Source organism: Triturus cristatus, chromosome 2_2 (genome assembly GCF_964204655.1).
Source record: "Triturus cristatus chromosome 2_2, aTriCri1.1, whole genome shotgun sequence".
Taxonomy (NCBI): Eukaryota; Metazoa; Chordata; class Amphibia; order Caudata; family Salamandridae; genus Triturus; species Triturus cristatus.
In genome coordinates this window covers 467,451,021-467,478,668 of record NC_140582.1, presented here as the reverse complement: position 1 = coordinate 467,478,668, position 27,648 = coordinate 467,451,021, and the positions used below count along the sequence as shown (strand labels likewise).

Here is a 27,648-nt window from a genome sequence, read left to right as displayed (position 1 = left end):
TCCCCGGTCTCAGAATCGCCGGACTTCACGGAGGTCTGACCAAGCAAACTCTGAGAAAAAGGACCATCGGGAAGGGGCTGAGAGGCAGGTGCGTACCCGGGCCCCTGGGAGCCCGGCGGGCGGGCCCGGGTGCTGCCTTCTCCTGTCTCAGGATCGCCGGACCTCGCGGAGGTCTGACCCAGTAAACTCGGAGAAAAAGGACCATCGGGAAGGGGCTGAGAGGCAGGTGCGTACCGGATGGCCGAGGGGATAGGGGCGACCAGATGGCCAAAGGGATAGGTGCGACCAGATGGCCGAGGGGATAGGTGCGACCAGATGTCCGAGGGGATAGGTGCGACCAGATGGCCAAGGGGAAAGGGGCGACCAGATGGCCGGGACCAAAAGGGAAGCTATCTGGTCGCTCTGTGCCCCAACGAAAGAGTGAGCGGGTGCCGGGGCATGGGGGACCGGAGGCCCAGGGCCCCAGCTGGGCCCCAGCCATGGAGGCTGTAAGGGGGACCCGACGAGCCCTCCGACCCAGGGCCCGCGGACACCTTGCTAAGCAGGGGAGGCCTGCACGGGACCGCCGCACCCCAGTCATGGGCCCTTGGTGGAGCAGCAGGCTGGGGGACGGGGCCCGGGGCCGGAGCACCCGACCCGGGCCAGACGGGGCCCCTGGACCCAGCGAGGGCTCCCAGGCTCAGAGGCACAGGGGACGCCTCCCCAGGCCCTCCGGACCCCGTCCCAGGCACCCTGCCAAAGACAGAGCCCGGGGTGGGGAGGCCGCACACCCCGGGGCCCTCAGGGGCCCCGGGCCAGAGTTCCTGAACCCAGCCAAGCAAAGGGAGGCTCCTTGGGCACAACGGAACCCCGTCCTGGGCCTTTTGGCAGTGCGGCAGGCTAGGGGACGAGGCCCAGGACTGGAGCACACGACCCAGGGCCCCTGGACCCAGCCGGGGCTCCCAGGCACAGAGGTGCAGGGGAAGCCTCCACGGGCCCGCCGGACACCATCCCGGGCACCCTGCCACGCAGCAGGATCAAGGACAGAGCCTGGGATGGGGAGGCCGCCCACCCTGGAGCCCTCAGGCGCCCCGGCCGGAGCTCCTGAACCCAGCCAAGCAAGGGGAGGCTCTCCAGGCACAACGGAACCCCGTCCCAAGCCTTTGGCAGAGCTGCAGTCCGGGGGATGGAGCCCAGGGTCGGAGGATGTGCACCGGGGCCCGGCGGGGCCCCTGGACCCAGCCGAGGCTCCCAGGCCCGGTGGCGCAGGGGATGCCTCCCCAGGCCAGCCAGACCCCGTTCCGGGCACCCTGCCACGCGGCAGGACTGAGGACGGAGCCCGGGTGGGGAGGCCGCCTTCCCCTGGGCCCTCAGGGGCCCCGGCCAGAGCTCCTGAACCCAGACAAGCAGGGGGAGGCTCCCCGGGCACAACAGAACCCCGTCCCAGGCCTTTGGCAGTGCCACAGGCTGGGGACGGGGCCCAGGGCCGGAGCACCCCAACCCGGAGCCCAGCGGGGCCCCTGGACCCAGCCGGGGCTCCCAGGCACAGAGGCGCAGGGGAAGCCGGCATACCCTGCCCCTACTAATCCGGAGGAAGGCTACCCCCCTTTCTGGTAACCCGCGTGCTCCGAGTGACAGAGGGGACCCTAGGCGCGAATGCGCCCTACCTCCTGGAGCCCTGGCTGGGATCTTGGAGGTAAATTAGCCCTCATCGGGACTTCCAGGCCGGCTCGGCCAACTTTTCGCCCCATTGGAAAGCATTGCGCGTGACCAGATGGCCGAAGGGAAAGGTGCGACCAGATGGCCGGGACCTGAAAGGACTCCCGTCTGCCCGCCCCGAGCCTTCGCGGTAGGGCTCCCGCCTGCCCACTTCCGCTTCCCGGGGGCTCAGAGACCCCGGCTGCGCCCCAGGCACGGGGAGGCCCGCAGGAGCTTTCTGGGTCCGCACACCCGGGGGAGGACTGCCCATTAGCCATGGAGCCCGTCCCGGGCACTTTGCCACACCGCGGGCTGGAGGAGGGAGCCCCGGACCCCTGGGAGGTTTTGCCCGAGCATAGCCCATCTGGTCCCCCGCAGAGAACTGCCAGCCTGGGAGGGGTGTTCCAGAATACCCTGCCCCTACTATTCCGGAGGAAAGCCACCCCTCTTTCTGGGAACCCGTGCGCACCGAGTGACGGAGGGGACCCAGGGCGCAGACCAGCCCGGCCTCCTGGAGCCCTGGCAGGGATCAGGGAGGTGAATGAGGCCCCATCGGGACTTCTAGGGCAGTCCGGCCATCTGGTCACCCCATTGGAAAGCATTGCGTGCGACCAGATGGCCGAGGGGAAAGATGCGACCAGATGGCCGGGACCGAAAGGACTCCAATCTGCCTGCCCCGAGCCAGGCCGGGCCTTCCCAGTAGGGCACCCCGCCTGCCCTAGCAGGGCTCGGGGGCTCGGCTTCCGGGGGGCTTGGAGACCCCGGCTGGGCCTCAGGCATGGGGAGGCCCGCAGGAGCTCTATGTGCCCACACGCCCAAGGGAGGACTGCCCGGGACCCATGGAGCCCGTCCTGGGCACTCTGCCATGCTGCGGGCCGGAGGAGGGAGCCCCGGACACCTGGGAGGTGTTGGCCAGGCATAGCCCATCTGGTCCCCGGCAGAGAACCACCAGCCCGGGAGGGGTGTTCTGGCATACCCTGTCCTTAGTAATCCGGAGGAAGGCTACCCTTCTTTCTGGTAACCCGTGCGCACCCCGAGACTGAGGGGACCCAAGGCGCGGACGTGCCCGACCTCCTGGATCCCCGGCTGGGATCGGGGAGGCAAATGAGCCCTCATCGGGACTTCCAGTGATGCCCGGCCATCTAGTCGCCCCATTGGAAAGCATTGCGCGCTACTATTCCAGCACATTCCCTACTGGACTTGCTCTAGATGGTGCTCCAACATAAGGAATATACCAACACCTTCCCTACTGGACATGCTCTAGATGGCGCTCCAACATAAGGAATATACCAACATGTTCCCTACTGGACTCATGTCGCCCGGGAGCCGTCAGGAGTACCGAAGGAGTTAAATGGTGGCGGGAGGGAAGGGGGGGCGATAGTTGTCATACATAGGAGGAGCCACTGGTATCACATATTCGGAACATGCTGTCTGGGGGAATGCCACGCCAAGGATGTCAGGTCTAACCCCCGTCCACCAAATTTAGAGCTCACTGGAGGCCCAGCAGTGAACACTTTTGGTCTGTTTTGTTAAAGCAGATTTATTGCTGAAATATAATGTTTATTTACATGTGTTTAGGTAGCCTAATTAGGCCACAAAGCTAAGTTACTTGTCCTTTTTCAATTTGCACTGATAGCTGAAGAATCATGTCTTTTAAGAGTTGTGCAAATAAGTTTCCTGCATGCATGTTTCATTTCCTCTTCTGTGTTTTCCTTTTCATGAAATAGTTAAGATGGGAATCGCTTCATGGTGATACTTCACATATTGTAACAATACTGTGTACTTTCGGAGGAAGACATGTCAGAGATGTTCTCATAATGTTGCAATAATCAAGGATGTTGTTACCAGCAGCCACAACTGTATTTCTATTAATTGTAAATGGCTTATTGCTTAATCTTGCAATTTCATTTCCCTTGTTTGTAAGGTAAAATGGATCATTATTAATAAATAATTTATGCAGCCCCTAAAGTAGCATGTTTTATCTAACACAACCTCTGCAATGTTGATTGGTTAATGTCACGTAACTTTATTAGTTCAGCCATATGATAACGCCTCATATTATGTCGACAATGTTCTTTTCTACTCCTCTAAAAGTATAAAATGTGGCTCTACTGGGGTGTGTACCTAAACTTTTCATTGATTTCATACTGAGCAGTTTCCATGTCAGACTGTCATCTGACTTTATAATTAGACTTTTGTTTTTTCACTGACCACTTTAGACTATTTGCAGATTTACTTCTTTCCCTTGACTCATGAGTAAATGTATGCTTGTTCCTTACTGAAATTCCTTTTGATTAAGGCTAATTCTCTTATGTTATGATCTCTTTGACTTGGTTACATTTTTATGCATTATTGATGCTGATTTGAATCTAACTACTTGGTGCTTTCTGTAATGATTCTTAATTTTGACTAAACCTTCATAGTTTTTGACTTTGACAATTGTCTTGCGAAGATTTCCTTTATTAGCACTAGGGCCCCTGTAATTTGGAACTCACGTAGCTCCACTCCTGTGCATCGCCCGTGTAAACTTATTGGTGCAAAGCGCTGACAGTATGACCGTCTGTCATGGCGGCTCATGCAAAACCATTAAAATGATTGGTGTGCATTTGTCATTGATGAAGTTTTTACTTTTCCAAAAAGAAACTCACAAAGCGGGAGCTTGTTCTTGGAAAAGTAAAAACGAATGGCCCCAACGATATGGGAGTTTACCCCCAAGGTGTGGGGTCATTTTTAGGTCCCGCTGAGTCAGCGCGGCCGGCCGCCAGCAGTCTTTCATGGGTCATTAGAACCGTGATTACTTTCACTTTCGCAAAAGTAAAGAAATAGAAAAAAACATCTATTTCTTTACGTTTGCTATAATCGCGGCACCCGCGCTTTACTTTTAATGTTCAAAGTAAAGCGCCGGTGCCACGATGCTTGTTCTCGCGCACGCGGCCAATGCTTGTTCTGGACTTGTAAGAGGCTGACATGGTTTTAAAAATACTTTTTAGAATCCTCCCTCACCCACAAAACTGCACTTGAAACAATTCAATCAAAGAGACGACAAAACAGACCACTACCACCGTTTGTAAGAAGTATTACATCTTTTTCCATTATTTTCATGTTTTAATCCTTGGTCCCCTTGGTGAAATATAAAGGCCTTTCTGAGGAATAAATATTTATTTGCCATTGGTTATCTTTCCACTTCCCAACAGAGCACCACAGTGGTCTAACCGCACTGAAGGCTACTGGGAAGCCATGCAAAGAAGGGAAAAACATTGACTGGACAGGAGCTGCCAATGATGCTGTTGGCTTGTACAAGAGAAATGGACCGATTAGGACATAGCGCTGGTGCCTTTAAAAGTCAAGCTGAGCAGGGCAGTCTCAGCCGCATCAGGCTGAGCGAGGCATTTGATTATTTCTATGTCTGACGAGAAAAGCAGTGGAGATGTTTTCATTAAATTTCAATTCACTACCTCAGCCACACTGGTCATAAGAGGTACTGAATTTGCTGAGTAGTTTCAAGAGCTCCCCAATGACAAGACCACCTCTGGGGGCAGAACAAGCTAAAAAACATTGGCAAAGCCAATAGGTGTTGTCTATAAGAAAGACCTAATGGCATTGCCAATATTGTTTAGTCATGCAATACAGTGTCGCAACAGCTTTGGCGCCTTGGTAGAAAAACAAGCATTGGCATAGCCAATAGGTCTCACTTTGGGACCTTATAAGTGTTCAGCTATGCAACAGTTGTTCTTGCACCAAATATATTGAGCTGCATAACTAAATACTTATAAGGTGCCAAAAGCGAGACCTATTGGCTGTGCCAATGCTTGTTTAGAATGACAGTGCAGCTATCTAGTTAAAGAAGACATATTTTGGGCTTACCAGGAACATAAAGGTTCTTGCCGTGCACCCATGTTCTACCATTGGTTGTCTTTATTGTCACTTTAACTGGCTTGCTTTAATTTAGTGCCTTTCCTTGCTCAATCCTGTCCATCTTCTATTTGTCCCTCCCCTAGAGCACAGATTGTTCTCCATCTTTTTGATCCTTCCACTTCTTACAATCTAGGAACTACTTTCTTTGTTTCTCAGCACTCCATGGGAGTACATGTGCCTTTTTCCACTCTCTCTTTTGTGCGCTTACTTTTAATACATTTTGCCCCTCAGTTCTGTTGTCTTTGTTTAATATCTAGCATGCACCATCTATGTTGCTTCCCACCCGTTTCTGAACTTTATCACATGAAACCAACTGGGGTTTTAGTGTGCTTTGTAAGTTAACTGTCGCTGAGTTCTGTGTTTATTATATACAACTCCTATGGTGTTCCCCTCACTGTTGCCCTCTTCAATTAAGCCCTACAGCTTGTCTGTTACTCTCTGCTCCTGCTGTTTTCAAACACACAAAAGTTAATGGGAGGAATGCTTGCAATAATTCTAACCACCAGCTGTGGCTCGGTTAGCATTACAACCCATTGATCCTTTAGCCACCATGACAACTCAGTTTGAACCCGGCCCTATGCATATCAGACTTGGCCCTGATCTAATAGGAAAAGTACAGCCCAAACTGCCAGGCCAGGTCATCCCTGAACCAGAACATATGAAACCCAAGACCGGTTTCGCTCTGATTAGGGTTCTCCAGTCAAGTGTAGCTTAGTTCCAGTAGCACAGTGAGCAAGAAACTGTGTGGTGCTGGACTTACTACTGTTTATTTTAGTAGTAACTTACCTTCAGATTTTGTGAAGCAACAAAAACTAGTAAACTTACTCAAACGTGTAAATTAGTCAAAAGTGTAAGTTACGTTTGTGAATCATACTTCAAGTGTACGGAAGTTGGTTGTGTGTTTATTCTTGCCAATAAAATTGCAATTGTTAAGCTAAGTCACAGAGTGTCATCCATTATTTATAAACAACAAAAAAAAGAGTGTAAAAGTTCCTTACATGAAGGTTAATCAAAATGCAGTTATTAAACTAATGGCACAAACACTATAGGATGGGATAGTTATAATCCATGAAAGAGCACTACCTTTTATGAAACTTGCTGAAAGACAGAGAAGTAACATTTTTTCAAGGGCCACAAAGCCCAATCGTTCACACTCATATCCTCGCTCTGTCAATCTCCGCTTTTTTTTCCATTGTCCTATTTAAAAAATAAATAAATTCCTAACCTTTTTCTGGGGACTGCATAGCTGCACACTACTGCCAGTCCACTCATTTTGTTTTTGTTTGTCCTTCAGTGCAGACTTTTTGTTATTTTTTTTACCACTTGAAAATGCCTGTTTGCCTTTGAATGGGAAATTAAACATAAAAGCAAAAATCCGAAATGTTCGCTACTGTGTCAAAAACTAGGCATGTGACATTATGACACATGCACTGGTAGTCATCTTGGAATGTTTTTATTTTCAAGAAAAAACACTTCAGGATGGCAGCCCATGCATGTTCACATGTCATAATGCACTGGTGATAATCTTTCAGCTTTCTCAAACAAAAGCATTTCAAGATGACCTCTGGTGCATCCAAATGCTTCATCATGAATGGAGGCCATTCAGAAACTATTTTTACATTTTTTATAAACTATTACCTGTAAAGCAGCTAGCCACCCGCATTATAAAGGCGAGACCTATCATCTTTGCCAATGCTTGTTTATTTTTATTGTCCCGTACCACCAGGATATTTCTGGCAGTGACAGACATTCTGACTTCCCATTCAAATTGAGTGGACAGTCCGATGGCTTAGCTCCATCGGAGCAAGGAATTTCACTCCGAGTGTAAACTTGGCTGTCCGTTCAACTCGAAATTGAGAAGGCAGACTGAGAGTTTGGCAGACAGGGTATTCACTCACCAAACTCTAAATAAGGCCCTTAGCCTGTTATTGTCCCATGATTTAGCAATACTGGCAAGATATTAGGTATGATAACTCGAATTATGGAATGTGAGGTTCAGTGCACTCCCATGACAGCACTAGTGAGTATGTAGCAGAAATTTCTAAACATGTGAGAAGGCTTACCACACTGCTGTTTGTACTGACAGCGTGAAATTGCAATGGGATATATGAAAGGACCAGCTACTAAGGTTACCGACTATAAACAAGACTTAGAGTGGTGTAGCACAAATGCAGAGACATATGTGACACTGCAGCACGAAAAGAACAGACCTAAAGACATATGGGAGTCCTTCCTCAGATATCTAGGGGGAGGTGTGTCTCAACTGTTAAGAGTACAACCTGAACAGGAGTCTCATCAAACTAACGGTTAGATAGAAGGTGGACACCTTTGTGTAGACCATTAATACCTGGAAATATTGCCTTCTGATTGACTAATAGATATCCATTTTGGGGGTTAAATTGGTGAAACGTGTAGTACTATTTAGCTCTATGTAGTGCTACACATAGATTGGACAGATGTGGGATGTACTCTTGTGTGCTGCTTTTGTTGAAGATCCCTAACAAAAACTTGTAAATAAAAATAAACATCATTGATAGTGTAGAATAGATTATTTGTGTTTCTGTTGCCATGTGGACAACGTTAATCTTTTACATATATTCCTAAAGAATTTCACTTTACAGATGAATGACGGGCAATATAGTTGTTTCCTCATTGTCCTATAGCCTTATCACAGTCTTACCTAATGAGGTGTGCCCTCACCCTAGAGACAAGCAACACGCTGCAACATCCTATCCAAATCCATGAAAATCTGTTTTTCACTATCCACCTTCAGGGTCTACTGTATAAAGGATGAGTCACTACTATTACCTCTGACTTTGTCTGTCTCCAGCTGGAGACTCAGATTCTAGCTTTGGTGAGGCCTTATACAGAGTCCTATCTTTTTCTCCCTCCAATTTCTGGTTCGAGAACTATCTTAATGTGGGGGTTTTCGGGGGTTGGTTAATGGTTCTCCTGTAGAACTCACCTCTTGATAGTGACCAGAGGTATCAATCGCAACAATACACTTCTATGTCAATTCTACACATCTAAGCCAACAAACACTGCAGCTATCACAACTGCAACATTCAGGTTGCGCACAATCAGAACTTCTTATGAAAAATGTAAAAAGCATTCTATGTGCTTCTGGGCGTCTTGGATGACTATTTATCGGTCACGGGAAATGACATAAATCTTAAATATTTCTAATTTGTTGCAAAGCTGTGTTCATTACCTCAGTCATGCAAACCCTTGCAGCTCAGGAAACAAGTTGTGCTACCACATGAAGATCCCAGCAGTCATCGCCCACAATACATATCTGACTAACCTTTGGACCATGAGCACCAGAAAATCTGCCCTTTTGCTGCTGTCCCTTGGGGCCCTGCACTTCCGCACTTTACTCACAGCCCCTGGAGGGGCTGCAACGCCTGAAAAGCCGGTCGCGGTCCCACGGTGCGGGAGACCGCGAGCACCGGAAATGCTGCCCTTTTGCTGCTGTCCCTTAGGGCCCTGCACTTCCGCACTTTACTCACAGCCCCTGGAGGGGCTGCAACGCCTGAAAAGCCGGTTGCGGTCCCGCTGCGCGGGACACGCACGGGCGTGGCCCGGGTAAACACCGGGCCAAGACGGGCCCATCTTAGCCCGTCATAGACCAGCAGAGGCCGGGCTGGGCTACCCCTCTAAGGTGGGTCAGACTCTTTTTTATCGTCATTAGTGTGTGCTTGGGATTCCTGATTCTCATCCTGACTGCCAAGTTATTGCAAAGTAATGGGTAAAAGGAAAACGGGCCACACAACCACGTCAGCTGGAAAAACGGGAGGACAAAAATCCCTGATGATTTATTTGACTGGTGCAAAGGGGGCAATTGAAGAGCAAATTAACACTGTAGAAGAGACTCTTACTCAAGGAAGGCTGGGCACGTTAATGGGAAGTAATACATGTGAGAGCTCTCCTAATAAATCTGTAACATCAGCATGTGAGGGGCAAATTGCTCAGGGTGCTCAGGGTGCTCACAATGGGTGTATTCAGGAGACATCAGATCTTCTATATGTGAGTGACCCAGAGGAGGATCCCTAACCACCCCCGAAACGTTGTAAGAATCCTGATGTTGTGGAGGGGTTACAAGCAGCAAATCTTGTTGGGAAGAGCCCGGCGACCCGAAGTAAAAAGACGCTAACCAAGAAAAGAAAAACTTGGGCAATCAATCAAAAACAACCATACCTAGTAGCTTTGCCAGCACTGGGAGAGCTATGGTGAACGTTCAAACTGAGGGTCAAACCCTTGAATTGGAAAAAATTGCGAGGAAGATTGATGACTTATATTGCTATGTGGTCAAAGCTCTAGTGAAATTAACAGACAGAGTGGCTAATATAGAGGGGTGTTTAAGAGGAGATAACAGTGTTATCGCAAGGGGATGAACACGCTACATAATGACAACCATCCCCGTAGCTCAGTCTTAATCCCACAGGTAGGGACCCATCCCACCAGGATCAAAACTGTAGAAAGTTCCAGCTCAGACACCATGCATGATGTAACTGGATTGCCCACCCAAAAATCTACTACATCTGGCAATAAATTGCAACCTAATAATTACCATAATAAGCCTTTAACAGAGGAGAAGGAACCACACTCCAGGGTTGTGGTAGGAGCAGGAAGGAGGTCGAACTTTAATAACTACGTATGGGATCCTTATGCTGACACTACGAGATCATGTAATGTCCAGCTCCACAATCATTTTGATCTGTTAACCACTTTAGAAGACATAGATTGACCAAGAATACAGCATCTGTGGGGGGTTGGTCAAGCGAGGCTGGAATCTCTATCGCTCTCGGGTGATACCTCACATGAGCTGGACCATGGTCAAGATATCTTGTGTGAGAATGGGATAGATTGCAATTTGATTTTAGATCATATAATTGAGGGAGTGGAGGCAATCCTGAATCTAGTTCTAACCATGTAGTAACACCAACCATGGATGGGGACAACTCCTATGGAGATGTGATGACCAACATGTTAGGAGGGGGACAGGTAAAGGAAGATACAATCAAGGCTTGTAAAATACTCTTTTGAAATATTGCAGGTTTATCCACTAAAGTGAGAGACCCTCAGTGGTTAACCTTTGTAGAAGAATATTCTATAATTTGTTTACAAGAAACCTGGTCAGTTAAGGAAAAACATATTAATGGTTTTTGAACTTTCCATACACCAGCAATCATTAGCGAGCAGGGGAGTAACAAAGGGGGTCTATGTATATATGTCTCTAACATGGCTGGGGTGATTAATACAAAACTTTCAATTGAGACTGAATATTATCAGATCCTATTAATGAATAGGGTAGGAGGAAATGGTACAGCGCTAATTAATTTCTACAATAATATCCCCAAAACTCAGACTACGAGTGTGTTAATGAATTTATGTCACACACTGAGTAATCTAGAAGATAAAATGTCTGGTGACGTGTATTATTTGGGGTGGTGATTTTAATTGCTTCTTGTGCCAATATAGTCAGCGGGGTATTTGTGGCATAGGTAAAGATAAATAACATATGATGGCCCACTTTTCTCATATAACTCTGGGGGACCTGTTAAATGAAATTGTCTTTCAGTTTGCCCTGGGATATGCCAACAAATTGTGTACCCCTCTAGTACCTTTTGAGCCTACCTTTAAAAGTAGGGGCTGCAACTCAATTATTGACTACGTCTTAGTATCAAATAGGTACTCACGTAACGTCTGCATTTTTTAAACACATGGTATTATAATGAGTGATCATTACCCAATCAGCATGGTCTTGAATTTAGAGAGTTCAGATAGAATTAAGAATCATGAGGACTTACACTATAATTTTAATATCAATCTCACTAGTACTAACGGGTATTCCCTAAATTGGGCAAAAGTTGATCCCTTGGATTTTAATAATCAACTTTTTAATAGGTCTAGTACGAATTTGAAACCTGTCTTTCTGAGGAAAGGGATGATGAAGAGGTTCTAAATGCCTTCGTTAACATCTCAGGTGAGGTTCGGAAATTATTAACGAGGGAGCAGGAACAGGGTACGCATAAGTCACAGGGCTGGTTCGATAGAGAATGTAGTAAGGCCCACACCCACCTGAAGAAGGCACTGCATAGAAAAACTAGATTTAGAGAGGTAATAAGACAGGGTAGAACCATATATCGACAAGCATTAAATAAGCATAAGGCACAATTGAGATTAGAAGCGTGGCAGACGCTACACCAGGCATGCGTAAGGAAAGATAATAATGGCTTTTGGAAAGTGGTTAATGCTCCTTTTTTTACTAATAGGGACACTGATATTATAGATATTGCCATTACTGAGGATAAGTGGGTCACATTTTTTTCGGGTCTCTATAATGATGAGACCATTGGACAAAATGAGGCATCCTCAGCAGCTGTGATGAACGACGATAATGCACAGACTGTAGTATTCCCTATAGATATTAGAATTTCTTTAGAGGAATTTACCACGGCCATAACTAAGAGTGCATCTGGTAAAGCACCAGGGCCGGATGGTGTCCCTGTGGACGTATACAAAACTAACATTGAGCTGTGGGCCCCACTCTTAACTAATGTCCTAATTAGCTGCAGTCGACATGGTTTTATTCCCACATGGTCAGACACAATAGTGATCCCCATTTTTAAAAAAGGGGGATAGAAATGAACCAAGGTGCTATCGTCCAATCTCTCTGTTAGATTCCCTCCTGAAAGTAGTAGGGAGGGTGATTCTAAACAGATTACAATCATGGGCTGAAGAGACAGGCGTGTTATCCAACCTACAATATGGGTTTCGAGCGGGGCTCGGTACGATTGAGCAAGGACTTAGTTTTAGCCTGATTATAAATAAAATATACACTAGCAAAGGAGGGTAAACTTTTTTTGTCATTCGTTGACCTCAGTTCAGCGTTCGACTGCGTAAAACATGAAAAGCTGTGGAGAGTCCTTAAAGATATGGAAGTTGACCCACCTTTGCTTCTATTTATTAAGGAATTGTACAGGGAGGCAGGGGCAAGGGTTCGTTATCGGAGGCAGGGGGAGTGCTCAGCCAAGTTTCGTATAAGAAAGGGAGTGAGGCAAGGTTGGATACTTGTCCCTTTCCTCTTTTCTTTATATATTAATAGTCTTGGTCAACATTTGATCAAACATTGGCAGGATTGTCCGATTATTAAAAATACTCCTGTCCCCATTCTACTTTATGCGGACGACGCAGTTATGATGGTACGGACGCAAATAGGGCTACAAAGAACTGTCACTAACTTTGCTACTTACATGCAAGATAGGGGTTAAACGTAAATATCAATAAGACATACACAATGAGTTGTGGAAAAAAACAAGGAAAAAATTTGATATTTTTATTAACAACAATATAATTGAAAGCAGTGATAAGTTCTTCAATCTGGGGATTAATTTTGATCGGACTGGGTCTTGATATGCGGCTACGCAGGCAAGAAAATTAATGTTTTCAAGAGCAATAGGCGCGGTTATTAATTTCTCAAGGAAACTAGGTTGTAGACCTGTCCATGAGTTACTAGCTATTTATAAAGCTAAATGCATATCAACAGCGATACATGGGGCAGGTATTTGGGGATTTGCAGATGTTGAACTTATTCAACGTTGTGAAAATGCTTTTACCCATTATCTGCTGGCGGTTACTAGTTCCACTGTTACTTTTAATTGCCATATGGAACTTGGTCTCCCATTTATTTCCGATATCATTAGAATCAACCCTCTCTTACTCTAGCACAAGGTGTGGGCATCAACTGAGACTGGCTTTAACTGTGATGTAATTATGGATTGCCTAAAACTGGATAGGGTGGCTAATATACCATGGCTTAGTTATATTAAAAAAATGGTGAATGAAATTGGCCAACCTGAATATTTTGAAATGCCGGAGATTATGGAAACAATCACTAGAAAAAACAGTTTGTCTGACCTATCTAGAGAATAGGGTGCCGATTACGATCCGGCAAAAAAATTCCCCGTACGACTCGTATCCGGTCTTTTTACCGTAGGAATCGTACAAGTGCCGTACAAACTGCCAATCACGATTCGCATGGTAAAAAGTCCATACGAACCGCATTGGGAATTATTCCCCACACGTCCTCGGGTCGGAAAATGTGTCCGACACGTCCTCGGACGATTTACTGTACAAATGTGAAAAGTGAAGTCCGACCGCGGAATCACGATCCATCCCGTGCGTCCGATGTTACAACCGTATGGAAAAAACACCGTCTGCACCGAACACCCATAGCAACCATGGAGACATGTGCCCGCATACGCGCCGACCCCCCCCAGCCCCCGTACATACGCGCCGACCCCCCCCAGCCCCGTACGTACGTGTCGTACCCCCCGTGTATGTACACCCGTGTACGTTCGAGTCGTACCCCCACCCGTGTATGTACGGTGTGTACCCCCAGCGCGTACGGTGGGGGTACGACTCGAACCTACACGGGTGTACATACACGGGGGGGTACGACACGTACACGGGTGTACATACACGGGGGGTACGACTCGAACGTACACGGGTGTACATACACGGGGGGTACGACACATACACGGGGGGTACGACACGTACACGGGTGTACATACACGGGGGGTACGACTCAAACGTACACGGGTGTACATACACGGGGGGTACGACACGTACACGGGTGTACATACACGGGGGGTACGACACGTACGTACGGGGGCTGGGGGGGTCAGCGCGTACATACGGGGGCTGGGGGGGTCGGCGCGTGGGTATGGGGGCTGGGGGGGGTCGGCACGTACGTACGGGGGTTGGGGGGGGTACGGCGCGTACCGGGCCACCTACTCTGGTCGTTTCGCGCCGTACTTCGCTTTTCCGGCACTTTTTGGGTGCCGTGAAAATATCGCCGTCTGGACTGCTGTCGGTTCGAATCGTACTTCCTGGGTCGTGAAAAGCTGCCTGAAAGCGTCCCGACGTCACGTCGCAGCATTCCCGGATCACATTCGTACGTATATTTTCGTCGGTCGGTGTTTTTTACGATTCGTACGGAAATGGTGTTTCCGTGCGAATCCTAATTCCATGTTTGTAAAGTTTTCCGACCGGGTACGAGTCGGACGGAGAAAACTCTCCGACCGACGGTTCGTACCCGGTTTTTACCGGATCGTAATCGGCACTTAAGCGTTGGCTCATAGAGAAAGACAAAAAAACTGTCATGGATAACCACTTGATGACAATATGCCCAGGTATACAACCCTATTTGGTACAGGTCCAGGGAAGTTTTGGTCCTATGCTTTTAACCCATTTTCATGTTGGGACTTTTCACAGAATGATAACTTTCCCAGAAGTTAATGATTGGTTGAGAAACCTACTCCCTTGCCCGTGCGATGACATTTCAACCCAAACTACGTTGCACTGTATTTTATTTTGTAAATTTTATACTTCTCCTAGGAAAAGGTTTTTAATACCCATTTTGAGGCGTATGGACCTAAGACAATGAAGAATAGCTTTTCTGAAGTTACAATCCTTAGAAAATCAATTGATTATAATGGCTACCTCCTCATTTTTAAAGTCTGTTATTAGATACAGGAATTCAATGTGATGACTTAAAGCTATTTTACTCTTGCTTTCTCTGATTTATATTGATTGTTTTTAACTGTGTAACATAAGTGAAATGTTTCCTTTTTAACTTGTGCTTTTATGATTTTTATTGTATGAAGAATCGAATAAAGCTGAATTTGAATTTGTCTAACCTTTGAACCTGTTTCCCTAGGATTTCACCTTTTCCAAGCATTGTTTGGGTGGTAGGAGATGCTTTTTATGAACTTGCTCACTTCGGCCATCTTCTGTAGGTGGTTGGGATTGCTTAGCCCCTTAGTTAGAAGCAACAGGCCAGGGTTACTTGTGTTAGCCTGGAGAAACCCCTACTTATTTGGGTTTATGTTCCAGGCAATAGTGTCATTTTTATTTTTTGTGGAAAAAGAAGTACAAAAATATACACATTTACTGTCAAAGTATACTAATTATTTACATTCTTTTGGCAATTCAATCTATACAGTTTCTAACCCACATATTAATTAGAAGAACTAAAAAGAACACTCTTCGAGACACACCTATTTTTTTTTTAAAGTTTTATATAGCGAACTAGACCCGAGACATTGGGTAACAGAGTGCTTTACATGAGCACCAGTTTTGTTACATGAGCACACTTTCATTTTTTGTTAGGCACGGGGAGACTAAGTGATTTTCCCAGAATCACAGGATGATGAGCGTCGTTGCCGAGACTCGAACCTGATTCCCCAGCTTCGAGGCCAACAGCTCTAGCCGTAAGGGTACCTTCTCTCCCCTATCTATTTTATATTTATCTAAATGAACCATGGTAAATAAGTCCCATGTATTTGTAAGGCGCCTCCTATTTTTTGCTGTTTGTATAACTGCAACTTCCATTCCCCCCCCCCCCACCCATAATCCAAAAATATATTCTGCCAAAGAGAAAGCGAAGGTGGTGCACTATCTACCCAATAATTTGCAATACACAAAAAAGAGATAATGATTGCCATAAACACAATTTCCTCTGCAAGACTGGGGATTACTTCTGCATAACTCAGAACAATGAGTTTCTGATTAGGATGTAAAGGGCACAGAGATTGATACCTTTCTCCTTTCTCTGGCTGATTGAGCAGCTCTCTCTCACCAAAAACAAACGGAGGAGCCTGGACCGCTGTGTGTGAACCAGCAGCTCCTAGAGAAAAGGCTGAGGAAGTGCCATGGAGAATGAAGCAGTTTTTCCATATAAACTTTCAAGTTAGAGGCTTCTCAAGCTGACTCTTTACCCACGACACACTGGCGTGACGCTGGGTGCAGAGCAGCAGCAAAATGCTCCTTTTGTGGGCCTCTAACATTAAACATAGTCAGCTACAGGATTATTTTGATTGATTGGCCAGTCCTAACATTCCACTCAGGGTACTAATCTGTTTTACTGCCTTCATTGTGGGGTATGACTTTTAGTGACATAAGGTCTGATGTACCAAGCAATGGTCACAAAGGTCAAATTTGATTGAGCCTTTTTGACCATAAAATGGCTTTCTTAAATGTACAAGTCCAAATTGCAATTAAGTCACGTTACTGAAACTCAATTTGGATTTTAGAATAAATACAGAATCAATATTTGGAAGGGGCGTGTCAAAGGTGTCACTTCCAAATACAACTTCTTTAGCTTATGTATTAATGTTTCGCAACCAAAATCGAGTCTCAAAATATTTCATTTTTTACCACCAAATCAAAAGTGGTGCTAAGCATTTACAAACGGGATGGTGTCCTCAAGGGACACTTTCCCCTTTATGAATATCATCAAAAAGATTTTTTTACGAACAGGCAGTGGTCCTTGGGACCACAGCCTGCTCGTACAAAATATTTGTACAAGTATTAATTTTCTGTTTTTAAATGCATCCAGTTTTCCTTTTAGGAAAACAGGCACCATTAAAAAAAAAAGATTTGCTTTATTTGAAAGCAATCACAGACATGGTGGTCTGATCACCCAAGCAGGCCACCATGCCTTGCGACCTACCTCATGCATATTAATGAGGTAGGTCGGATTACAATCAACTACGAAACTGTATTTTGTGAACCAACCTATTAACACATAGGTTGGTTCACAAAATACCAATGGACTCGGTAGAAGTTGGTGTGCAAAGTGCACCACTTCTACAAAATCAATTTTAATAGATTTCTAATAAGGACCTGCAAATTGCAAATAAATATTTGATGCAATTTAGTACATCAGGCCTATAGCTCTGTTCCTCAATTCAGCAGCAGACATGAATATTATTGTACAAGAAGAGTATTTATATGGCACCAGACTATTTTAGTAGAATATTGCCTAGCATAAATATCATGGGGGTTGTATCATTTACAAAATTATAGTCACATTTGCGTTTATAATAGAAAATCTACAGCCAATGTGACCATGTTTTTATAAACGCCATTTAAGAAATCAAATTTGTATTAGACAAAGATTTTTACTACAATATTTTGACATACGACCCTCTGCCTCCTCAGCTTAAAATTTTCAATATGAAATACACACAACATCTAATCCACCTGGTTTTCTTGAATTGCTTTATTATTATTTGCGGCTGTTCCTTCTCTTTTGTGTCCTTGCTCTGCCTGAGATTGAATCACAGGCGCTTTTCATGACTTGTTAATAGAAAGGTGTCTTATACAGTGTCAGGTTGATTTATCAGATGAGCTGTATACTTTACAAGCCAGCCAACAACAGTCTACAAATTTGAGTCTTGCAGAACTGCACAAAGGACTCTTTTCCTGTGAAAAAAGAGATGGCTGGAGATTACAGCCTAGAGTGTAGGACTGGCAAAGCTGGTCTTATAGTTTCCTGTCCTGACTAATTGTTTGCGCCTAGGAATACAGCTTTATCTCCCCGGGCCTTCTTTTTCTTAAGTGTCAAATCTGGCCACGTCACAGAGGGCTCATTACAACGGACCTCAGTCATAAAGGGTTTTATAACCTATCATGCTGCTCCATGTATGATAAAATCCCCCATGTAAATAGTGCATGGCAATAAGGTTTTGTGCTCAAGGCTTTTTTATTTTGCTTGCATGTTTCAAAGCCTATGCTCAGAAATGTGAAATTCAATAAATAACACAGAATGAGTAATATAATCTAATGTATTAGGTTGAAATGTTCACAAATTCCAAAAGGGGAACATGTTTTAGGCGTGACAGTCTTATCATTCCCTTTGCAGACATCTGCTGTTTGATTGACAAGACTGTTTCAATGGCTGGCTCGAGCTCCTAGGCCCAAGCCATGCCCTTAGATTGGCTCTGGGTTGGATTTGTTATTTATTTTGCGGCTTGTCTGACTCTAATTCTGTTTGATGAAAGTTCCGGCCGTGGCCCAGCTCATCACATCTGTGGGATGATGGATGTCCACCAACGGCTTTCACCCCTGATAAGTGCCCTCCAGATGGCAGATAGGTGGTGCCTAATGGACTGTCTCCCAGCGCCACAGGCCCATGTGTGCTCTGATGCATTCTGAAAACCTCATTATACATCCAATGTCCAGGGAAATTGGAAAATAACAAGATGAACTAAAAATCAAAGGGGAAGCGTGCAGGGCAGCAGGCGCTCTCCTGGAATAGGACAGATCCAGGCCAGAAATGACATAAAATTCCATAATTATTATATATGGCATAGGACCAGGTGCGTCATTTTATCCAAAGTGTCGAGGTGGAGGGGTTCATTTTAAGTAGTAACATGGGGAACAGAGTATTTTATTTTCAAGTATGTTTTAGTAAGTGCCTGCGCCTTTGCCAGGTCAATGCAGTAAAAGCGCGATTAAAGCACGGTAAATCGTATTGCATTACCAACCTATGGTCATGGACTCGTAGTTGAAAACTGACATAATAAAAGCAATTGAGCGGAACCCCCGGAGAATGGCAGATTTTTGTAAGTGCGTCACACCCCATAAACCTTTGCTGCTTGATTCACAGCATGACGCACCAGCAGGCCCCTCCTGCCTCACAGAAACACCAGTGTAGGAGATGCTTTGGAGAACCCTTGCAATCCAGCAAGGTTAGTAGAATTGGGGTCCTACTGGCCTATATGGCGATCAGGCACTGCCAGAAGGGCTAGTCTGACAAATCAGTGTGTGGGTAGTAGCCTAACGAAACGTGAGCCCCCCCCTGCAAAGTACATGGAGTGCCCCCCTCCGGAGACAGTCAGGAGCTCACAGGCTAGGGCACTGTGCGCAGCTACCCCCCCCCCCCCCCATGCTCGCCCCACCACCATCACCTGTTCAGTCTTAAGATCTGCTGGGGCCGGTTTAAATGATGTTTTCTCAAATGTATCCCCAGAAACACTGTATGCAGCAAATCCAAATGCATGCAGTCTCCCATGCCTTGCAAAAAGCCTGTAGGATGCATCTTTACTACTTCACACCTGCCCGATTTCCAAATGTGGGACACTTTTAGATTTGTTCGGCTTACTTTCTGTCCCAGTCCGACCCGGAGATCGGACAGTAGCCCGGCTCGTGTCCAGGAAATGCCAGAGAGGCTGGGGACAAGTCAGTCCGCCTCTTCAACGCTTACTACACAGATAATAAAACCAAAACAGATTACTACTCTCGGCAACCCCCTTCGCCTTTTCCATACATGGCTTTCTACATGCCCCGCTTTCTGTGTTGGTGTTTCTAACATAATAACAGCACCATACAAGCACATTGGTGGCGCGCTGACCATTAGGATCCCGAAATGCAATAACAATTTGGTTATGTAAGACCTGAGCCCTTTGCAGCAAAACTGTCCTACTGTGAGGCCGCATTTAAGCACAGAAGTTCTGTATAAACAATCAATTAAGTAAAAAGTCTGCAGTGGGTATGCTTGATACCATATCACCTCCTTCCGTCCCCCTCTGACTCATATTGTCAACTGTAAAGTACACATGGCACCATCAAAGCGAATACCTCGCCCTGGGCATGCTGCCTTCTTCGGTGTGTTTTTCAGGGGTGCTGTAGTTCTTGGAAGCACAGATACTCACTATACCAGAAGACCTATGACCTACTGAGTTGAGGTGCGTTTCCTAGTAAATAAAGCAATTTCTGTTACTCAGAACATGGAGTGTCTATTCTTGCCCATTTAAAGCATTGCTGTGCCTATGCTACGCAACAAAAACAAGCATTGGCAAAGACAATTGGTCTGGCTTACCATTCAAGCCCTGACCAATTTTTTGTTTTAAAGGCTGCTATGATGAAGAAAATAGAAAAAAATGTTACTTCAATGATAAAAGTGGTTTCTTTTGCTATAAATTCATCCATAAGATAAAGAGTTTAATACCTGATGAGTCAGCAATGCAAAACAAGAACTCTATTGGAAGTAGAATGTTACAGCAAACAGTCAGGGGGGAGAGGGAGAGGGAGGAGGGAGAGAGGGAGAGAGGGAGAAGGGAGAGAGGGAGCGGGAGAGGGACTTAGTGGGGTGTGTTTTCTTTAACTCATTGAGGAGAGTGTTGTGTTTTAGTAGCAAAAGCACACTACTTTTGAAACAGCAAAGATAATCATGAGCTTTATAGCATAACAGCAGTCCTCTTCCCTGATGAAGGTGTCCGGGGCTATGTCTGGAACACAGTCAGGGACTTAGGCAAAGACTGGCAACTGGTTAGGACATGTAAGCAGAACATGCAGTACAGTGCTGCCCAGGATCACACTGGAAGTCAGCGGAGAAAAAGACTCAAAGGAAAAGCCTGCACAAAGGAACAAGATGGCTAAGACTCAGAAAGGATGTTCACTCATGAGGGGTTTAGCATTCAGAATAACTACACCCAGGACGAATGTGCAAGACATATCTATGAAATAACATTAACAATAAAGGTAATGTGAGGTAAAGCAGTCAGGAGCTCCACACGGTAAGACTGAAGCTCAGTGAGTTCCTCACCCACAATTGCTGTTATAGATACTGACTGCCAATACCTGCATATAGGATATGCATGCAAAGGCAGGGTCTGTGGAGCCGATATCCTATGGTGATGTTATAACTGTAACTCAAAGACAATACTCACAGTGAACAAGAGACACCACCTAGGTTGTCAGCTGTGCCCACAGATCCTGGCGATCAAACAGTAACACGCAAGGCAGTAACAGCAAGGGGGTTGAACACAAGCACGATAGACAAGGAGCTAGCAAGGAGGAGTGCTTAACAGGAAAGCAAGGTAATCATAGGGCACACTTGGAAGAAAGCAATTAACAAACATACAAGGTAACAGAAGCAAGACAGCAGGAATAGAAAGACAGCAAACTAGGACCTGGAACCAAGGAAATGGGAAGAAAGGTAGAGACTGGAAAAGGATATACAGAAGGGAAGGCTACAAGGGGAAAACTAGAATAGTGCTGGATCAGGACTCAAGAAAACAAAGTAGCACTGAAGGCTGTGCTGGAGCAAGAACAAGAATTGAGTAAAAGCTCAAGAGCCAAGGTAGCACTGCAGGCAGTGCTAGTTCGGGACCAAGGGAAACTGCTGCTGCTCAGGAACAAGAAATGCTAAGGCTCAGGAGTCAAGGTAGCACTTCAGACAGTGCCAATTCAGGAACAATGAAAACAGCAGCAGCTCAGGAACAAAGAATAACTAAAGCTCGGGAAACACTGGAAACAAGGATATCAAAAGCTCAGGAAACACCGGAAACAAGGGTCGGTCTCATCGGTACACAGCTACAATGACCAACCTTGGCCTCAAGGGAGATGAGGCTTAAAAGAGCTCACAGTAATCACCTGCATCGGGTGTGAGCAGGCTAGCAGCAGCCAGCCGCAGGTGAGCTGAATTCCTCCACCCATCCTTGGCCTGCAGGGGTGGAGACAAAGCAGTGAGCAGGGGATTATAGGTAATGGAGTTTCCAGCATGAGCAGACTGACTTCCACAAAACCCGGCATGGATTGGGGATGGATGTCAATTCCTAAATGTTGTCCAAATGCCTGAAGTCAGGATATGCATGCAGGGGAGTGTCTGGAAGCATATTAGCACACTGGAAAGCCCCACAATCTGGCTCCCTGGTGGTGGGCACGAGAGCATAGGGAGTGAATCGTGACAGGAGGTCACTTGGCTCTACAACTGAAACTGAAATACACAAGCTCAGGTGTTTTGATGCCGTTGTGTCAAGACATATGCAGGACGATAGTTCTGGGGGAAGCCTTGTCTCTGAGCATGCCAGGGCAGTCTGACCATCTGTTATGTTCCATTTAGCATTTCGTTCTACTGAGGTTGTTAAGTGAGTACTAGCTTCTTATGATGATACCAGGTGTGCCTTCCAAAAGTATTTAGACACCCACACTAGGGAAGAAGAGTGATTGAGATTAATGACATTAAAAAGACATGACTGGAGGAATGACCAAGCAAATGTGCAAAATATAAAGATGGGCGTCACTTCACTTTGCTGCCACTGCCCCTGTATTCTCTGATCTATTTTATTGTTTTTATACTTATGTACAACAGCTTATAAAACAGACCAAAATCGGTATGGTACCAGAAGAGTGTGCCCTACATATCTGCTGATAAAAATATTGGGGCTTATTCACAAAGGCATTTTGGAGTACTTGAAGTGGTAATCCTGTAGGACTTTTTTACTTGCTCTTGCATGTCTTTATTAATTGCACCCAAAACATCTATAAATGGGTATAAAATGGAAATATTCAAGAATATTGATGTACAATTCGGACTATTAGAAAGGACTGTGCCCTCTTTCCAAATTTCCTAATAGGGAGTTAGACGTTTCATGGCTGATTCACAAAAGCATGTAAAAGTGCGTAAAAGAGTACTCTTGGAGTACTACTTCCTGAACTCATAAATAATTTTGTAAATCCGTCCCAAAGTATCCTAACCACTTCTTACAAAAATATCAGTCCATTAAATCTAATATTACAAAATCTATGCCCAAAGGAGCGATGTTTTTGAAAACACTTTTTTTGCCATTAACATTCTGGCATACAACCCCGACACTCTGCTTTACAAAACACATGAAATAAATAACATATCCACTTCTGGAAGTTTTAGTAATGTTTTATCTTCTTGAAACTAACGTCCTGCAAGAAAACTCCCTTCCCACACCACGTTTGTGGAGAGAAGTGTGTCACCTGACATTCTTAGCACTGCAAACGTTGAGGTCACAAAACCATGAGAATACATTGAACAAAATTAAATAACAAATTACGAGCTTCTGTTTGGCCGAAACCCCCTGGAGGAAGTTACAGTTGACCAGTTACAATTAGTTTATATTGCATCCAGTTTCCGGATTTTAGGGAATTTTGCACCCGTAGAAAAATCCACTTAATTCCAGTTGCATATATGAACTGCTTTTTTTTTTATTTTGTTGTTTTTGTTTCAGCTGACACTTTAATCACGGTTTCACTTTTTATCATCTGTAGAGAGGTAGCCCAATGTCGAAATAATCCATGTACAGCAACTGCATAAAGCGGCGTGGGCAGCGATTCTAAACTGTACAGTCATCTGGTTGCCCCACCACGTCTCCTGTTGACCACCCTCCACCACACTTTAGACTTACAAAAGTCTGCCCTGTTTAACTAAAAGTATTATATTGCATTCTATTGCATTTCCATAAACATAGTGCCTCGTACACCTGATGAAGCGTTTTTGGTAGAAGGGTATCATGCTACTCCATAAATTTTAGACCATAATTTAGAGTTCAATGGGGTGAACATAGAGTTTAGTTCTCTGCCCGAGTGTGTTGAAGAAAATACACAGAAAATTGAAGAATATGCCCAGTGAAGGATCACAGTAACACACTTAGTGCTGTGCAGCCCATCTTAGAGGTTCAGTTTCTGGTGTCAATTTCCACGTTGCAACTGGTGTCACTAGGACTCACACTTGACACCCCTCTAGTGTGTCTCATTCACTCTTTCACCAGAAAGAGGCTGTGTGTAGGCACCCTTTCATTCCAAACTGTACTGAAGTCTGCAATTATTTCACATCCTGGCTGTGGCCCCAACTGGATCCAAAATAATGCATTTTGTAACTGGTCAACTGGAACTGGTCCCACCAGGGATTGAATGTGAATGGTGTCCTTTACAGGTGTAAATGGAAGGTGTGAGGGCGGTGAGTGCTTTTCTTCTAGGCCATGCGGAGCGTGTCACCGAGTTTGAAGATGGCAGGTAGGTCGCATAGTCCCGATTCCTAAAACCAGGTCCTCGTTCTTCCCGAAGTTAGCAATATTTGGAAAGTGATTAATCCTTTCATTTCAGCAGAGATTCAGACTCCCATTTGTTTCTAGTTTTTCACGTTTTCGAAACCATCTGTAAAACAGTTGGTGAACGACAGCACGCCGGGGAAGCTCGTTCAGTGCGGAGATGATGGGGTTCGCGAGGAAACCACGACACTCGCGGGGATTGCTCTCAGCGAACTTCCACAGAGCCAGATGACAAAACACTGCGCAGTGCCGGCTGTCAGCGAGCAAAACTGGGACACTGGTGAGAACGGAGATCGACGGATGGAAACAAAATGTTGCATTTATAAATACTGGCTCGGTGAAAGGGCAGATGAATCCCTCCTTATGCATGGAGGCAATGGCCTTGAACCGATGCGCCCCCCAGAGATTAACCATAAACCTCCAGGGGCGGTTGGCAGTAGGGCGCGAGTAACAGGCAACCAGTGGGCCAGGAAGGTTGGGCGGGGGCTCACACTCACTGTAATCTGTTGTTTGATCTCTACTGCGTAAACATGGAGGTGGGGTGAACACCGCGCGAGTGCAGCACTCAGCTGGGAGGAAGACCTGTCGTTTTGGAAGTTAAAAAAACCTTTTCGCATTTCCTTCCTCGCGTTGAAAAGGGCATTACCAATGTCCTCTCCTGTGGCCCTCGAAATTCTACGTCGAATGCGATGTATCTCATCGAAGACTCCAAGTATGCGGCAGTTCGACTCACATTTACCTCAATGGTCCACCACATACAACTCCCCCCACCCGCTGCCAGAGGTGCCAGGGTAACAATGAGCGCAGCCGTGAGTTTTAAGGGAATTGAAATAAAGTTCATATTTGACAGAAAACGATGATTCCCGGGCTAGCGAACAAATTTACATTCGTAGCCGCTGCGACATGCCAAGTATGAGAAGTGAGACCACACTCCATGTGTGAGATTTCAGCCCCAGGGGTCGGGATGCACCCAAGAGACAAGCATACGCTCCCATACGGGCGACGGCACTCCCAGGTGTGAGAACGCACTCCTTCTGTGAGACTGCATTCATGAGCGTGAGAGAGAGCTGCGCTACCAAATGGAAAACGGCACTCCAAGTGTGAGACAGCACTTCAGGTTGAGATTGTACTCCCAGATGTTAGGCAGAAGTCCAATGTGACACCTAATTCCCAGGCGTGAGACAGCACTACAAGCGAGATAGTGTACCACCAGGTATGACAGCACTCCGGGCGTGACACTGCCTTCCCTGGGGTCAGACTGCATTCTCAGGTGTAAGGAACCATTCGTCCGTGAGACTGTACTACCAGATGAGAGACAGCACCTCAGTTGCATGGTGTGAGATAGCACTCCAAGGTGTGACATTGCACTCCGAGATATGCCATAGTTCGCCCGTGTCAGATTGCATTCCCACGCGTGAGGCAGCTCTCCGGCATTACGACCCTCGTCACAGGTGTAAGAGCCACTCCGGGTGTGAATCTGTATTCCGAGGTGTGAGACTCACGACCAGTGAGTGACACTCGCACCGTGCGTAACACATGCCTGGAGCACCGCTCCGTGCGTCCTGTGGTCCTGCTGGGGTCCCTCGTCTGCCGGGTGAGAGCAGGGTGAGGGGTGCCCTTCACACAGCCTGCTCCCGCCAGAGGCCCCAGGGCTCGCGGAGGGCCAGGGCGGCGCGGCCGGGCTGCAGGGCTGCGCTGGACACCACCGAGTTCTTGAGCTGCTTGATGACGGCGAACAGCAGTAGTAGGAGCAGCACCAGCAGCGCCACGAAGAGCGCCAAGTACAGCAGCAGGTCTAGCGGCCCCTCCAGCCCCGCTGCCGGGGGCAGGCTCACCGGGGTGCCCCCTGCCGGAGGGGCCAGCGGGCGCATCTCTGCTCTGGCAGCCGGAGGAGGGCGCTGCGCGCGCCCCGGGTGGTGCTGCTCGCCGCTTCGCCGCCCAGCTCTTCCTCTCAGTTGATTAATCCATGCGGAGGCTGGAGCTGCCACTCTGCCGAATCCCCACAATTCAAAACTACTTCCAGAGGCGCCCGACCACAGCCAGCGCGAGAACGGGGCCCCGCGGCGTGTCCGTGGCGAGGAGACAGTGCAGAATGTGGCAAGCTGCAGCACCTCCCTCGCGCAGGGAGCGGTGCAGTGTCCCCTCAGTACCCGGGGCGGCCCCCTCTATCCCCGGTGTGGGGAGGAGCTGCCTCTGATGGAAAAGGGGTGTCTGAAGCCCTTACGCACTCACGGGCAGCAGGACCAGCGTGCACGTGAAGGCGGCGCGTGAATGTTTGTAATTCCCTTTTTCACGTTTTGCAGTCCGCTCCCTCCCCGTGCCCTCTCGCATGCTGCATTACTTTCAGGTGACGCTTCTCAAGGTCTAACTTTCATTAGATCAAGGGCCACCTACCTAGTCTTTAATAAGATGTACTTATGTTCGAGGAAAATCATGCAGCGCAACTAATAGTGCTAGGTTTATAATAATGACCACCTCCGATGAGATTATAATAGTGGCTACTCCATGCAGGATTACCAGCTGTGATCACCTCAGTGCATCAGGCAAGGCTGCCAGCAGTAATGTAAAAAAATGCTTTATCAGTGTGGAATTACTCTATCTGGGTAATGTGTAACGGCTATAACTGCAATGCCCCCCGACTCTAAGGTGATATTATTAGTAATATGTCTCTTCAACATTGCATAATTTAGCACTCAAATATCAGCTTTAGATATAGTTTTTAAATTCAATGTTTCTCCAAAGGTCAGCTTATGAGTTCAAAAAATATACACATTTCTTCTTGAATACACACTTTAATATTTTGGTCTACATGTGTAACTTCAACCAAGCAAAAGCTTCTATTTTAGTAGGCTAGGCTGCACACAGGAGAACTACTTACAGGCAGCGGGAGAGCTACCAATAGCTCACAAGCTACTTGTTGGAGAAGCCTGTATTAGATGGATTGTACACCTGAAAGAGACATGATGTGAAAAAAATATATGTGGAAAACAGCAAAGAGAGAAGTACAAATGATGGAGGCTGACAACATTTGAAGAAGGAATATCCTCTTCCTCCCCTACTCACTCTCATCAGACCCTGCTCTAGGGTTTTGGATCTTGTAGAGCCATGAAGGAGTATGGTGGAGCAGGCAAAAAACACAAGGGGTTTCGGATCTGTTGTTATAGACATTGATAGCATCTATCCAATTTTGATATGTCCAAGAAGCAAATATGTAATTTCTGTAGTTACGTTGGATCTAATGGATTGGACCACCAGTGGGGTAGCAAGCGAGGTGCCTTCCGCCCAGGGCGGCACATGTTTTGGGGCGGCGGCCTTCCTCCCCACCCTCTGACTTGCAGCCCTCGCGAGGCGGTCGCCGAGGAAATTGCCAGCCCCCCGCTATTACACATGACCATAGGGTGGC

At 46.5% G+C, this 27,648-nt stretch overlaps 1 protein-coding gene across 1 annotated transcript; it reads right to left on the bottom strand.

The window, feature by feature from the left end:
* Positions 1-23,091: 23,091 nt before the first annotated feature.
* Positions 23,092-26,453, bottom strand: SMIM43 (small integral membrane protein 43). The gene has a single exon (XM_085643262.1). It carries the CDS (start codon positions 26,114-26,116, stop codon positions 25,865-25,867), a length of 252 nt encoding a protein of 83 aa, XP_085499388.1. The 5' UTR covers positions 26,117-26,453; the 3' UTR covers positions 23,092-25,864.
* Between the last annotated feature and the right edge of the window lie 1,195 nt (positions 26,454-27,648).